Genomic DNA, 15,842 nt, shown 5'->3' on the forward strand with positions numbered 1-15,842 from the left:
GGTCAGGAGTTTGAGAGCAGCCTGGCCAACATGGTGAAACCCCATCTCTACTAAAAATATAAAAACTTAGCTGGGCATGGTGGTGGGCACCTGTAATCCCAGCTACTTGGGAGGCTGATGGCAGGAGAATTGCTTGAACCCGGGAGGCAGAGGTTGCAGTGAGCGGAGATGGCGCCACTGTACTCTGGCCTGGGCAACAAGAGCAAAACTCTGTCAAAAAAAACAAAACAAAAACAAATACTTTCCCACTCATTGTTTTTTTGTTTGTTTGTTTGTTTTGAGACGGAGTCTCGCTCTCTTGCCCAGGCTGGAGTGCAGTGGCGCGATCTCTGCTCACTGCAAACTCCGCCTCCCAGGTTCACGCCATTCTCCTGCCTCAGCCTCCCAAGTAGCTGGGACTACAGGTGCCTGCCACCATGCCCAGCTAATGTTTTGTATTTTTCAGTAGAGATGGGGTTTCACCGTGTTAGCCAGGATGGTCTCAATCTCCTGACCTTGTGATCCGCCCGCCTCGGCCTCCCAAAGTGCTGGGATTACAGGCGTGAGCCACCCGCCTGGCCTACTCATTGTTAAAACATCACCTTTGTTTTGAAGAAACAGATTCAGTCTGTTTGTTTTTGTGAAACTTTCGCTTGGGTATCATCCTAATGACAGCTACATGTCATCACAGATAAGATGAGAAAATGTAGAACACTCTTTATAAAAGAAAATATAGTAACTCATTTTCAAGCTTGACAATTCTTTTGAATGCTTTACTACTGATGATCTGTGATCTCTGTGGGATACAAGATTTTCAAGGTCACTCCTTGCTGTGATCTGGATATATGTATGTCCCCACCAAACTCATGTTGAAATCTGATCTCAGTGTGGTAGTTCTCTCAGGAATTGGTTAGTTCTGCAAGAGTGGGTTGTTACAAAGTCAGAACACCCACCTGGTTTTGCCTCTCTTCACACATGTCCATTTACCCACTGATCTTCTCTGCCATATTATGACACAGCCTGAAACCTCTCACCAGAAGCCAGAGCCATGTGCTTCAACTTCCCAGCCTGCAGAACCATGAACTAAATCAACCTTTTCTAAAAATAGATTACCCAATCTTAGGTATTCTGTTATCATGACAAAACAGACTAAGACACCCCTCATCACAAAACTCTGAAAAGAGTCTGCAAAAGGCTTTGCTTTTTCACCAAATTTGGCCTTGTGAATGGTATCCAATAGCCTATCCAAGCCACCATATATGCCTGTGGTAGACTGCATAATGGTCATGGATAACCAACATCCCTCCTTAGGGTCCAGTCTCCCCTGCCACATGTATGTGTGGCTTGGTCATGTGATTTATTTGGCCAAAAAAAAAAAAAAAATGAATGGCAGTGATGTTTGCCACTTCTGACCAAAAGCTTTTGGAGCTAGTCTGCAATGCACCAATCTCTTTTTGTCTCTCTGCTACTGCAACTGGCAATGCTCCAGATTGAGGCTGCTTCATCAGATGGGACATACTTATGCTAAATATTTGGGACATTCTCATCCTAAAAATTTTTTCACTGTTTATCTGAAATTCAAATTTAACTTTGCATCCTGTTCCTTCTCTGGCTAACCCAACTGTAAGCCACTGACCTGGCTAACCCAGCTGTAAGCCACTGACACTTGGGGATCATTTGGTTTGTCAGTATAACCCAATCTTATTTGACCAGCTCACCATGGCCCAAGGAGGGGCACCTGTGTCAATCCATAAATTACATATTAGTAAAGCTTAATTTTGCCTTTACTTGTCAGATTAAAAAAAAAAAAAACAGTCTTCCTGCACCTCAGGGGATTGTCTTTGGAGACCACTATCCAAAGGTATAATCTACAGGGCAAGGTTGTCAGAAACTTAACAATTGCAGTAAAAATGTACACTAATCAGCACTACCCCAGAGATACTAGATTCTGGAGGTGACTGGAGGATCTGTTTGCTTAACAAGTTCCTCAGGTGATTATGAGACAACTTCAAATCCACTGGCCTATGTCTACTATTTGACTTTTTAGAAAGCTAAGGTAGGAGACCTGGGTACTAGTCCTAACTTTGTAACTACCTTTGTATGATGTTCAACAAGTCGATCCTATTCTCCTTTCTGGACTGCATTGCTCTCATCTAAAGAGGCTAGAGATTGGCTCAGATGACCTCAAATCTCTTTCAGCTCTAAAAGTCTAGGATCAGGAGCCAGAAATTCAAAACTTTCTAAGATCCAGAAAGTAAACAAATGAGGCTGGTGAGGGGTAAGACATTAGGTTGTGGAAGCGCCCATGGCAAACTGAAAAGCATATTCCCCAAATGGTCCCTGAGTTGAGAGGTTTTCAAGTTTGGCATGCTCTGCCCGTGAGGCTAGATAAGAACCGTGAGCACCCTGGCCACTTGTTCTTCTGGCAGGAGCCCCAACCACATTTGCCTAACTTAAAATTGTCTTGCTATAACATTTTGGAAACTATACAAATAACTACCTGAATTTACAAATGACTGGGATTTTTCTCAGAAATAATTGCCTGCTGGGAGGATTTTTGCTAACTGAGAAAGTCTATCTACAAACTGTTTTAGAATGGAACAAACTGTATGTCAATACGACCTTTAATAATTAATGACATTGACATTGCAGTATTTCAGCTACTTCATTAAACATTTTTAGCTTTGATTTTGCAGATTAAAAAAATATTTTGGAGCCAACAATATTGTTTTTATGTCTCAAACATTTTGATGAGCATTTTAAAAGCCTGTCAGACCCAGTCATTTTCCCTCCGTTGCCTAAGGGCTGAAACAGTTCTGTCGGCTTGTGCTGTGCCTGGTGTCAGTGATCAGACAGGACTCCAGCCTTTGAGGAGCTCACAGTCGGGAAGGGAGGCAGATACAAACAGATAATTTTTCTATAATGTGACAAGTGCAGGATAAAGCAATACAAGCGACTGGAACAAAGGAAGGAACCCTGAGGGGTAAGGAGGTGGAGGTGTCAGGAGAGAAGCCAGGTGAGGAAGGAAAAGGTATTTTAGGCAGAGGAAAGCACCAGCAAACGTGGAGCTATGGAACAAGTAGCTGGAGCAGCAAACAAGCACACTGCTCATTCATTCAACAGACACTCTTAGTAGCTAGAGCATCAGGCACTGAAGAGGCAGGTAAACACGTGAGAGCCATGGGTAGTTACAAGAGCCAGGATAACTACACAGACAAGGCAGAGCAGGCCACGGTTGATGGGGTACATCCCAAGTGGGGCCCTGGGGCAGGAGGACAGGGATGGAGGAAACAGGCAGACACTGGTACAATATAAAAATGAAAATCAGTTAGTGTCTGAAAACTTGAAATTCTAAGAGTAATGACTTATCCTCCATGTTTTCCCACAAAATATTCCAACCTCCTATATTAAAAAGTGACAATAACTTTTTAAAAAACACTACACCATGTAAAAGTGGGTTTCTCACCTATTTTAAAAAATTTTCCTGACCACTATGAGCTCCAGCAGCATGTAAAAGTGTTTGACTAGGGAAAAAGAAAAAATTAATAAGCTCTTAGAGCAAGAGGCATATATAAATTTTATGTAACCCAGATGTGCCCAATTGCTCCAGCCCCCAGAAATCTTGCTCCTTTACGAACTAAATTACAGTACTGTAATCCTGGTCCTGTGTGTGGCTGCTGGAGACCCAGCCCTGACTCAGGTTTTCCTCCAGTCAGTCCCAAGGGTCCCTGGTCACCCTTAGAGCTCCCACTATCCTCTGTGTGCTGCCAACCTCTTTTTCTGTGCTGAGTTCCTGGTTCTGTTTCATACTTTGTCTTTTCACGGCCTATTTCAGCACGTTTTCCCACTAAGCATCATCAACACATGTCTAGGCACTCACTTCTCAAGAAGCATGCAAAATATTTGAATCCTGAGAAAAGAATCACTGCTATTTCTTTCTTACAAAGATGGAATTACACAATAAAACAACAGAATTTAAAGATTACCACAAGCTGAATTATGTATGTGTGTAAAAGCTTAACAAAGTTACATATTATAATAATCAGAAATAAAAATAGGAAAAGAAAATATTAAAGAATAAATTTAAATCACTTCATTTCACGACTCAGATCTGTTTTTGTGGACACAGACACAGAAATGGAGACTTTTTAAAATTAAGATCATATTGCACATTGGGTTTTTTTTTTTTTTTTTTTTTTTTGAGACGGAGTCTTGCTGTGTCGCCCAGGCTGGAGTGCAGTGGTGCAATCTCAGCTCACTGCAAGTTCCCCCTCCCGGGTTCAAGCCTCCCTGCCTCAGCCTCCCTAGTAGCTGGGATTACAGGCGCCCACCACCACACCTGGCTAATTTTTGTATTTTTAGTACAGATGGGTTTTCACCCTGTTGGTCAGGCGGTCTCGATCTGACCTCGGGCGATCTGCCCACCTCGGCCTCCCAAAGTGCAGAGATTACAGCCGTGAGTCACCGCGCCCGGCCTGTTAAATTTAATTCATAAAATTGTTTTGTTACATTTGAAAGCAATTTGTGAGCTGAATGCTTGCTCATCAGGAGCATTCCTGAAAACGGACAGGACAGTGAGTTATCACAGCCAAATGTGAATTACAAATTGAGATAGCCAAACTGCAGGAACCAAGTTAATTTTTAAAAACACTTTCTGTATCTTACGGCACAACAAAACACTTTTACTACAAAACATGTATTGTATGATGGATGTGGCTGCGTTTGACAGTTTGAGATGACATTGAAGAGTGGGAAAGTAAGAGAGCCTGGGCCTTCACAAAGCTTGCAAACGGCCCGGGCTATTTCTCCACCTCCTGGCTACTCCAAGGAACCTCCTGGGAACCTGTGAGAAACGCCAAGACTCAGGCCCACCCAGAGCGCCCGAATGAAAACATACGCGTTATGAGGCCCCAGGTGCAGCGTCTCAGGGTTCCTGCACCGCCTGGGACGCCCCGCAAGCAGCGGGCATGCCGGGCCCCCAGGAGCCTCCGAAAGCCACCCATTCCCTAAACCAGGAGGGCCTCGTCCGCGCGTCCCAGCGTCCTCCCCGGAAGCCCCGCCGCTCCCACACCCAGGATGGAGCCACACGGGCACTAAGAGGCGGGCAGGGGCGCCCAGTCTTGAGATGGCAGGCTCGCTTTTCCAGTCCGGGCTCTGGGGGTGCCCGTGTGAAAAGAGGTGACACTGAAGCCTGGGGAAGAAGTGCGAAGCCCTCACTAATTCACGTAACCGGAGCCAACGACAGCGCAAACGGCTGCACGTCCCCTCCCACGCGCAGACTACCTGCAAGCTCGCACCACCCCCAGAACTGTTTGCCAACAAAGACGTGCAGGGGGCGGAGCCTGAGCGCCAGATACCGCGAGCGGCGTGCAGGGGGCGGAACCTAGGAGTCAGATACCGCGAGAAGCAGTCTCCCGAAGAGGGTCGGACAAGCGCAGGCGCACTACAATTCCCGCCCTGGCCGCGAAGGTGGGACCCGCAGCGGGAGGCGGGGCCGGGCCTATGGGACAAAGATCGCGAGATTTAATGTGGAGTCACAGCTACTTCTTCCTGGCAGAGACCGGAAGTGCGGTCCGCGGAGCGTGTCTGGCGCTTGCCCTGTTTTGGGCCCGGGTGGCTGTTGCCGCTGCTCCGCTCCCCCTTCGTCTCGCCTGACCTGGATCGAAGTGATGGGGGATCCCAAGGAGGCCGGAGCAGAGGGGCCGCCGGCGGGGGCCGCCGCTCGAGGAGGGCTCAGCCTCCTGTCCCAGGGAGAATCCGAGGAACCTTCTGCACAGGTGAGTCCTCCGCGGGGTGGCACCTGCCAGGGATGCGGGAGCCGAGGATCCGCTCCACCGGGGAGGGATGCCACGGTTCCCGGCAGATTCTGGAGGCTTCTCCATGTTTCCCTGACACCCCCAAAACAGGGAGTGGAAGTCCGTGTTCCTTTCGGCAGGTATTCGTATTAAAAGCAGTCCTGGTAGCCGACAGGTGAGTTAGATACGATCTCTGCTCTCAAGGAAGGTTCTTGTAAATATGTCGTTCCAAAACGTGGCACAGTCGTGCAAAGCAGAAGGGAAGAAACGGTGTCAGGCAGTGACTCGCCGAGAATGAGACCGAACTAATTCACAAAAGGTGTAAAATGTTTGCCAGGCAGAAAAGGGACTGCGTGAAAGGTTAGAATATTGAACCCAGACACTGAACTTGCTTTGGGAGTGTGCAAGTGCGGGTTGTGAGGAACGAACCCCCCATGCCTTGCTATGAAGTTAGAGACTCAAGACTATTTGAACCATGCATACATGCATGAACCGATGCATCAATTACTAAATATTTGCATTAAAACAAAAAAAGGCCCAAATATTCTACCACACTACTTTATGAATGATGTGTTATTAAAATTAAAATACATCTTTGGCCCGGCGCGGTGGCTCACGCCTGTAATCTCAGCACTTTGGAAGGCTGAGGTGGGTGGATCACCTGAGGTCGGGGAGTTCGAGACCAGTCTGGCCAACATGGCAAAACCCCGTCTCTAGTAAAAATACAAAAATTAGCCGGACGTGGTAGTGCAAGCTTGTAATTCCAGCTACTAGGGACGCTGAGGCAGGAGAATGGCTTAAGCCCAGGTTGCCCAGGTTGCAGTGAGCCATGATTGCTCCGCTGCACTCCAGCCTGGGCAACAAAGCGAGACTACTTCTCAAAAATTAAAAAAAAAAAAAGAATTAAAATACATCTTTGATACTGAAAATAGACTTTATTGAAGTTTGCATTTAGTTAACATGTTACCATTGAGTCTCCTTGGTTTCTGCTTCTCCACATTATATGAATAAATTTTAAAAGGTAGAGTAGGTGGTCCATTTTCTAGCTGATAACCATGACCATCATACTCCTTGACTCATCTTTTTTCTTTGAAGTTGGTGTAAAAGAACTAAATAAATGTTAGCGTTTATGCTCAAATTTATTAAGTGCTGTTAGTAACATGTGGCATCCGTTCCTTGTGAAGCCTGGTGTGACAGGTTCTTGTTTTCTTTTTTATGAAGGTGAGATTTTTCGTTCCTAGTAATTTTCATTAAAGTTTCACCCAATGTGTTAATTAGGGATCAGCTTTATTTCTTGGAGGCAATGAAGTGAAGAGCCGAGCTGTGGTGAAATACTCTTCTGCCCCTCCTCGAACAGCATTTGCACGCCTTGAAGAGAAAACAGACTTGAAACTCCCACCTGCCAACTGGTTACGAGAGAGTGCCAAACTAGGGCCGGCAGGAACTACCATTCTTGGCAACAGCAAGAAAAGCAAGCCATTTTCAAGGTAAATATTAATCAGTGGCATTTTTACCTGCCCCTCCACCCTCACTTAAAACTCTTATTTGCTTTTAAATTCAGTTTGTAATGCCCATTAACTTGTCGAGATTTCTCTTTAGAGAAAGATCACATTTGATTTTCAAACGCTTTTTATTCTGATAATAGATGATGTTACAATATGAAGATGTACATACAATATCAATTGCATATGCTTCTTTCAAGTCTGCATCACATTATTAGCAAAGATGAGTTTTGACCGCCAAAGTTCAATCAGCCCTTTTATTTTAGCCAATTTGCATACCTTTTGAATATATGAATATAAAGGATCAGCTTGGTGCATGAGGAGGAAAACCTTGAACATTACTTCATCTTTCCTGTGGAGTTTTTCATTAAATGGTGGCAGGTTGATCTGGAAAAGCCAGATTTAAAAACCCAGCATGTTGGGTGACCTACACCTTAACTTTGGCACCAGAAATTCTGCTGATGGTATTTAAAGTTGAGAGAGTAGCCTGAGGTCCTATAGAGAAAAATGTACTAATGTCCATATTGTAGGCCATTTAATGTGTGGGATTCTCTTTTCTTCTTCCCCCTTCTCAGCCACCCAATCTAAAATATTTCCATGTAACTTGTAGCAAGGGACACAAATACACTAATACTTTATGAGCTGGTAGTTTGGAAATTATCCTAAAGCCTCAGAAAATAAAAGTTATATTTGCAAAAATACTGTTTGTGTGTAGCATCATTTATAGGAGCAAAAAGTTGGGAATATCCCAGATATCATTTTTTAAAAGAGTGGCTTAATTATGATTTGTCAACGTAATTAAATGTTGCGAGGAAATTTGAATAATTATATTAACTCTATACAAATGCTGTGCCAAATATTTTATATGCTTATCTCATTTAATTCTCACAACAACTCTTTGAGATAGGCACTGTTAATTATTTTGCACCTGAGAAAACGGAAGCTGAGAAGGGCGAAATAATTTGACTCAAGCATACAGTAAATCATAAAGCATGCTTTGCCGTTAGGCAGTCCTTGGTAAGTGTCCTGACTCTGCCGTTTAGTAATTGGAACATGGCCATGTTGGGTACCTTTCAGGCTTGTAGACTATAGATGTGCCTCAGGTGGTACGTGGCATCAGTTGGCTGCTCAATTAACAGTTTTTTTCCATTTCCTTTTGTGGCTGAATTGGTGTCAGGTGCATTTTTTTCATGTATTTTTTTAAAAGAGGTATTGTATATCACTAGAAACACAATCTCAGAAAGTAAAATCCTAGTACATGTTTCTGTTTTTCTTATCTCTCCACCTAAAAAGAATAAAGTTTTGAACTATTTTCCCTTGCAGACTTTGGGTTTTGTGATTACAAAAATAAAATAATTGTTTTTATTTGAAATATTTCCTACTGGATGCTTCTAATGATTATTACCATGTCTTATGAAATCTAAGATGCCATTGACTCTCAGACACAGCATGATTTTAGTGCCACTAAGAAGAAAAAGCTTGCCAGCTGTGATGGTGATACGCATCCTGGTTTCAGAGTTGTTAAAATGTGGAAAATGTGTATCCTAGAAGCAATGAAGTATTGTTATTAAACTCTACTTGCATGATTATGAGCATGACCTTATAACCGGTGTCTTTTTTCTCTTTGGTAGCTTTGGCATGGCATACGACTTTATTGATTCAGTGGGAAATGATGTGGATGTTGTCTCTGACTCTGAAGTAAGTGTAATTTTGGGGGTGTTTTGTGATAGGTGTTTTATACCATGCTGTGTTTTGCATGATATAAATTTGCAAGTCTTGAGAAATTAGTGATGAAATAAGACAAAACTTATCTGATTATTGAATATCTTTTTTGTTATTAAAGTATCATTGTTTACCACATTTTTATTTAAAGAGGAAGGAATAATCCCCAAACACTGGCAGTGGTAATGCTGATGGTTATATTGTAATGATAGTAATTGAAACTGATTATAGTGTTTGGGATTATTCTGTATATGTTACCAATTTAGTTATAAATGATATTTCTAGTAAAATCTATTGATCGTTATTGGCTTTGATCTGATATGCTAGAAGCCTGGGTCAGCATAACAGTGTGACGTATCCACCGTTAACTTTAAGAAATCCTATCATGTAAAAATAAATGTTTGGGCCGGGCACAGTGGCTCAAGCCTGTAATCCCAGCACTTTGGGAGGCCGAGACGGGCGGATCACGAGGTCAGGAGATCGAGACCATCCTGGCGAACACGGTGAAACCCTGTCTCTACTAAGAAATACAAAAAAACTAGCCGGGCGAGGTGGCAGGGCGCCTGTAGTCCCAGCTACTCGGGAGGCTGAGGCAGGAGAATGGCGTAAACCCGGGAGGCGGAGCTTGCCGTGAGCCCAGATCGCGCCACTGCACTCCAGCCTGTGCGACAGAGCGAGACTCCATCTCAAAAAAAAAAAATTTAAAAATAAATGTTCGACTGTCACTGACATAGTGTGACTCATAAAGTCTACGTGATTCTGGTTCGAACACTCCATCCTCTGTGTGTTTGCGTGTAGCTCGTGGTTTAAAGTTCTGTTTGTATAACCTTAAGGAAATAAGATTTATTATGCTTTAAAATGAATGAAGCTAAAATTTAAAAGATTGCAAATCACACTAAAACAGTCTTTCTCAACTATTTTTTTCTCTTAATTTTTTAAGAACATAAAAAAACTCCTGAAAATTCCCTACAGCAAGTCGCATGTGAGCATGGCAGTACACCGCATAGGAAGGACTCTCTTACTAGATGAGCTGGATATTCAAGAACTCTTTATGAGATCATCGCAGGTAATGCTTTTGTGAAAAAATCCAGCAAAACATTAACAGCTTAAGAGCACTAGAAATATGATTTTGTTTCAGAGAATGGCCAAAGTGGAAATGTAGTTGAGTACTTCAACAATCGAGAAACTGAAAGTTTCGCTGAAGATAGAAAAGCTTGAATGAAGAAAAAAGAAGAGAATGAGAATGGTGAAGAAAATTATTTTATTGATTCCAATAGCCAGATTCTTTCTTACAAGAAGACAGATGAAGCCAATGAAGAAAGTTGTGAAAAATCTGTGAAATTTAAGGGACTAGTTTAATATTTTTAAAAATCCTTTAATGTCTCCCTTAAACAGATTCTCATGAAACATGGCTACTGGAAAATGTGAAAAATATTAGAAGCTGTTCCTCTGAATAAATACAGTCATGTGCCCATAATAATGTTTCAGTCAGCGATGGACTGTATATACCGGTGGTCCCATAAGATTATAATATACTGTATTTTTACTGTATTTGCAATGTTTAGATACACAAATACTTACCACTGTGTTACCATTGCCTGTGATATTCAGTACAGTCACATGTACAGATTTGTAGCCTGGGAACAATAGGCTATACCATATGACCTAGGTACGGAGTAGGCTGTACCATCCAGGTTTCTGTAAGTAACACTCTGTGATGTTCACACCAGGACAAAATCACCTAATGACGTGTTGCTCAGAATATATCCACATTGTTAAATGACACATGGCTGTAGTTATTAGAATTAATTGATGCTCTTTAGCTTAGATTCTCAAATTGTATATTGGTAAGGACTATTTTTCCCACATGTTGAGAATGGATACTTTTGGAAAACATAACATTGTTGCAGTTTCTCAAGGATTACCCTCCATATCTGTACTTTTCTTGGGCTGGCAAGAAATAGTTCATAGTCAATCTTTAAAGAATATTCCTGCAGTGCTTTGATAAAGAAAATTAAGCTATGGTGATTTAAAGGACATTTAAAATAAGTGTTTTTTTCCTTTGGAAAGACCACAGTTTAGTTCATCATGTGAGTATGAGCCTAGGCACTGGGATGTGACAGTGAACATATCACAGGCCTTGCTCCTTAGCAGTTCATTGTTTGGGGTTATAAACACACAGATCATTTCAATATAGTGTGCAAAGTGAGACCTTCTCCAGCTGCTAAAGAACATGTTATAGAGAAGACTCACCTCTCCCAGACTGTTAGGAGAGGGGGAAGATGGGTTTCCTTTAGGAAACAAAAAACAAAAGAAACGTGGTATGCGTTGACCCAGAAAGATAAGATTTTAATGAATTTGTGTTTATGAAACCATATTCAAAAAATAAAAGAAGACTTTTCTGTAAGATAGTACTAAGGAACATTGTTTCGACTATGTGTGTTGTATTAATAATATGTATCTCATGTTATCCAGACTGGTGACTGGACATGGTTGAAAGAGTTTTATCAAAGACTAATTGACCAGAAGTGGCAGAGGAAGAAAAAGAGCAAGGAGCACTGGTATCAAAAGGCAATTCTTTCCAAGTTCTTATATTACAGGTACTCGGCTACTTATTTCTCTAAAGAGAAAAAGGGAATTCTGATCTAAAATTTAGTTTGAAGCTTATACAAATAATAATTTAAGTTTGGCACCTATGATACTGTTAACATTTATTTCATTTTTCTTTTTTACGAGATGTATGCTTAATTACAGATTGTAGTTTTTATAAACGGATAGACTGTTGCATAAAGTTAACTTTTAGTAACAGTGATCCTTTTTTATTTCTGGTTTGGCCAGTATCAATGGTGATGGAGCCGCTCAGCCTGTCTCATCTACTGCAGAACAGCAGGAATCGTCCAGTTCAGATCAGACAAATGATTCGGAAGGGGCTTCATGGCCCGCTCCCTTCGAAATGCCTTCTTCAGTTTCTGAAGATCCCAGTGCTTCCAGTCAGGTTAGTACTTAAATGCTAATTCTAGAAACTCCCTTAGAAAGACAAAGCCTTTTTTAACATCTTGTTAAAAAAAAAAAGAACAGGAATAAGAAATATTCTGTCAGCTTATGTAATGAGGGAAAAAAGACTTCTATCAGTTTATGGAGTGGGAGAAATACTTTTTAGTTTTTCACAATAGAATTTACAAGAGCTGTTACAAGTGGGTAGATCAGACTTTTTTATTAAATCAAAATATTTTATAATAGTTTACTGATATGTTTATTAATACTGATTATCTCCCTAAAGTGGTGAGTGTTATATAGAGATACAGTATATTTTTAACTTTAGATTTGTAGGAAATACCTATAAAATACAGCGATTCAGAGGCCTGTTTGTAATTTAAGTTCTAACCTTTTTCATAACTTTTAGTCAGATTGTTAGGCCTAAAATATCCCTTTAAGATTTTCCCAATAAAATTCCTGAAACTTAGTCCATATTCATGTTATAAAACTTTTAGAAAAGAGAATGGACTGGGTTGTCCTTTTTATCTCTTACATCCTTGTTTCTTCTTATTGCTTGTTTATTTTTGTGCTTATTGTATCTATCAAAGAATAAAATAAGGCTATAGATGTAAATTGTGGCATGTCTATTTTCAGGAAAATAGATAAATGGATAATAAGATCTGTAACTTGATAAATTACGTCTTCCCTCTTGCTGTGTGTTCCCACATATTGAGCACTATTCAACCAGATCGTTTCAATCTTCACAAATTACAGGGAGCAAATACATTTAACTCGATTTTAGTTTCAGTAGGTTTAAAATAGAGAAAGCATCCCATAAAACTTCATAATGAATTCGAATTTTTTTCAAAAGTGAGAAAAATGTAAGGAAAAGGAAGGAAGTAATTAATATGCAAGTCACATAGTGGTAACAACCAAGAAGTAGGGATGTTCTATGATTCAGAAGGGAGAAAAGACTACATAATACAAATACTACCCTCCTTATTACCCGTCTCACCCATCTCCCAGTGTTATTCTGTCTTTACCTTGTTTAGGAATTACTGTGAAAACTTTTGGAGACTTGGGAATCTGTAGACTTATGTGTGGAGGAAGCAAACTGGCATTTATTGAATAGCTCTTATGCCATGTACTTTGATACGTATGTTTGTACAAGTTTTTTTTTTTTCATTCTCAGAGCTGCATATTGTACAAATAAGTAAACTAAAGCTCATCAAAAGATGTTTCACATGGTCATACAGCTGGGAAAACTCTCAGGCTAGGGCATAAACGATCTTTCTGCCTGCAGAGGCCTGTTCCTCCAGCAATACCCCACTCTGTCTGTGTACTCCACACACGGTTAGCAAGGCCCTACTAGCAGTCAGATCATCGTAGCAGTGGTGTATCCCTAGGCAGAGCTAGCCTGCCATAAGAGTCTCTTACAGAGTACTTTTCTTATATTATACTGCCTAAATTTCAGCTTTAGAGGTTTGTTTATATTTGCAAGGTATCGCTGCACAAATTCTTGTTCCAAAAACTAAAACTGCTGGTTTGAGATCTTTGTTGAGCAGTTACAGAGGTTAAATAGGTGACTGTGGAATGGCCTTAGAGCCAGACATTTATTGAGAACGTTGTAACTAGGGCCCATACTCTGACTAAAGCAACTGCCTGGCAAACTATGTTTTACAAATCAGTTCATGAATTGTTAACTTGTCTGTGTAAACAAATAATAAAATAAAAAAGAGTTTAAAGTTATCTTAGGACTCCTGAGGGAGAAGACAAGGCACAGTAGAAGTGCTAGAGAGCCACCTGTGCTTGTAGTCACACACGCTTCCCAGGCAGGTGCCAAGCCTATTGGCACACACAGATAACAAGTAAGACAGACGTTTGTGGAATAAGCAGCACACACATGCCTGTCTTGGGCTCTGTCGAGGCACTGACATTAAAAGCTTAAAGTGGTATTTCTTAATGGCTGTACTACTTTCCTACTGGTTGGAAAGTTGAGTGGTAGGCTGAGTTTACCCAGTGTCAAAGGGCCCACTTCCTAAGTGTATTCTAAAATGTATTCCAGACCGGGCGCAGTGGCCCACGCCTGTAATCCCAACACTTTGGGAGGCCAAGGTGGGCGGATCACTTGAGGCCAGGAGTTTGAGACCAGCCTGGCCAACACGGCAAAACCCCATCTCTACTAAAAAAAAAAAAAATTAGCTGGGCATGGTGGCATGTGGCTGTAATCCCAGCTACTCTGGAGGCTGAGGTAGGAGAATTGCTTGAACCCGGGAGGCAGAGGTTGCAGTGAGCTGAGATCACGTCACTGCACTCCGGCCTGGGCAACTCTCTCTCTCAAAAAAAAAACTGTATTCCAGAGAATATCTTAAGAACAAAAAGTGTTCTGAGATTAAATAAATTTGGGAAACGTTGGTTTTTACAAAGGCAAAGTAGATTTTTCTATTGCAGGATTGCTTATTATATATTTATTGTTTTAATAGCAATAAATATTGTTACTCCACGAAAGTGAATACTTGGTAAATGTCATCTTTCAAACCTGACTCTGGAAAATTTTTATTCAGTTTCAGGAGCTAGTGTTCTGTGAAACACACATCAGGAAATGCTAAGCTGGAGACTGTTAAGATAATGAGTATCTCAAACTGTGGCTGAGTAAGATTTCTTAGGAATTTCTTTTTTTTAAGAGACAGAGTCTCACTATGTTGCCCAGGCTGGATTCGAACTCCTGGGCTCAAGCAATCCTCCCATGTTGACCTCCCAAGTAGCTTGGACTATAAGCACATGCCATCGTGCCTGGCCAGTTCCTTAGAATTTTTAAATTCAATACAGATAGAGTAGGCTGAAAGAACAGTGGTAATCAGATGCTCAAAAAAGGAGAAAAATGAAACACTTTGGACGTTTAGAATAATCTTTAATCTGTCTCACTTGAGTAAGATCTAAATGTGATTCGCTTCTTATGGTAGCTGTGATCACCAGCCAGAGCAGGCCACCCAGTGAGGAGTGTTATTATCTGTATTGGCCTAATTCACAATAGTAGATTTGAAGTGTGTACTTTGAATATTTAGGTGATACTCTTCAACAGTGGGTCAATTTTAAGAAATGTTGACAGCAGAATCACTCCTTATCCTTGCACTTTTCACAAGGAAGTGAGCCTCTTGAACCCTCATACATAGTGGGGCATGTGGCCTCAGCACCCAAAGAACAAAACCTGACTACTTTATTCAATGACGGGGAGCACAGTCAGGTATGCTTTCCATGGTGTCCACGGTGACAGCCAATCCCCAGTCTACTTCGTCATTTCAAAACTAGTCTAAGTCGAAATTGATAGGGAAAAACTCCACTTGATCCTGAAATTGCTTTCTAAGCATCTTTGTGATCTTAGCTCTGGGGCCTGACTTTGTCTTCTTTGTCTCTTCCTTTTTCTAGTCTTTTTATGGATCATAGGGGGAAATTACAGATTGACTGTTTATTATAATCTTTCCTGTTTTAAATCACAGGGTCTTAAAAATGATTTTGTTCGGAATATTCTTTGGACGTTTGAAGATATCCATATGTTGGTTGGCTCCAACATGCCCATATTTGGAGGAGGCAGATACCCAGCAGTCAGCTTACGTCTCAGGTAAACTAACATCGTACCCCTTCTCAAGCTTATGGTATTTAAATTCTTCCTTTAAAATCTGTTGCATCAGGCTGAGGTTGCAGTGAGCCAAGATCATGCTACTGCACTCCAGCCTAGGCGAAAGAGCAAGACTCTTGTCTCAAAAAAAGAAAGAATCAGTGTTCCATCTGTTTGGGCATCTTCCTCTTTCTCTAGGTTTTTTCACCTCCCTCCTTCCCTTGCCAGTTGAAATGGCCACATTAAGGAAGG

General features: G+C 41.4%; 1 protein-coding gene across 2 annotated transcripts in view; it reads left to right on the forward strand.

The window, feature by feature from the left end:
• Positions 1-5,355: 5,355 nt before the first annotated feature.
• The window catches only part of EDRF1 (erythroid differentiation regulatory factor 1), a 46,627-nt gene continuing 36,140 nt past the window's right edge, over positions 5,356-15,842 (forward strand). Inside the window, exons 1-9 of one of the 2 annotated variants that reach the window (XM_025397573.1) lie at positions 5,356-5,756; positions 7,053-7,261; positions 8,908-8,974; positions 9,939-10,064; positions 11,474-11,598; positions 11,837-11,988; positions 14,084-14,089; positions 15,118-15,218; positions 15,472-15,593. In XM_025397573.1, the coding sequence (XP_025253358.1) occupies positions 5,649-5,756; positions 7,053-7,261; positions 8,908-8,974; positions 9,939-10,064; positions 11,474-11,598; positions 11,837-11,988; positions 14,084-14,089; positions 15,118-15,218; positions 15,472-15,593 (1,016 nt within the window). In that variant the 5' untranslated portion in view covers positions 5,356-5,648. Of the gene's footprint in view, positions 5,757-7,052; positions 7,262-8,907; positions 8,975-9,938; positions 10,065-11,473; positions 11,599-11,836; positions 11,994-14,083; positions 14,090-15,117; positions 15,219-15,471; positions 15,594-15,842 lie in introns of both variants that reach the window. The other variant, XM_025397574.1, reaches the window with a different exon arrangement.

The sequence above is a fragment of the Theropithecus gelada genome, chromosome 9 (assembly GCF_003255815.1).
Source record: "Theropithecus gelada isolate Dixy chromosome 9, Tgel_1.0, whole genome shotgun sequence".
Lineage (NCBI taxonomy): Eukaryota > Metazoa > Chordata > Mammalia > Primates > Cercopithecidae > Theropithecus > Theropithecus gelada.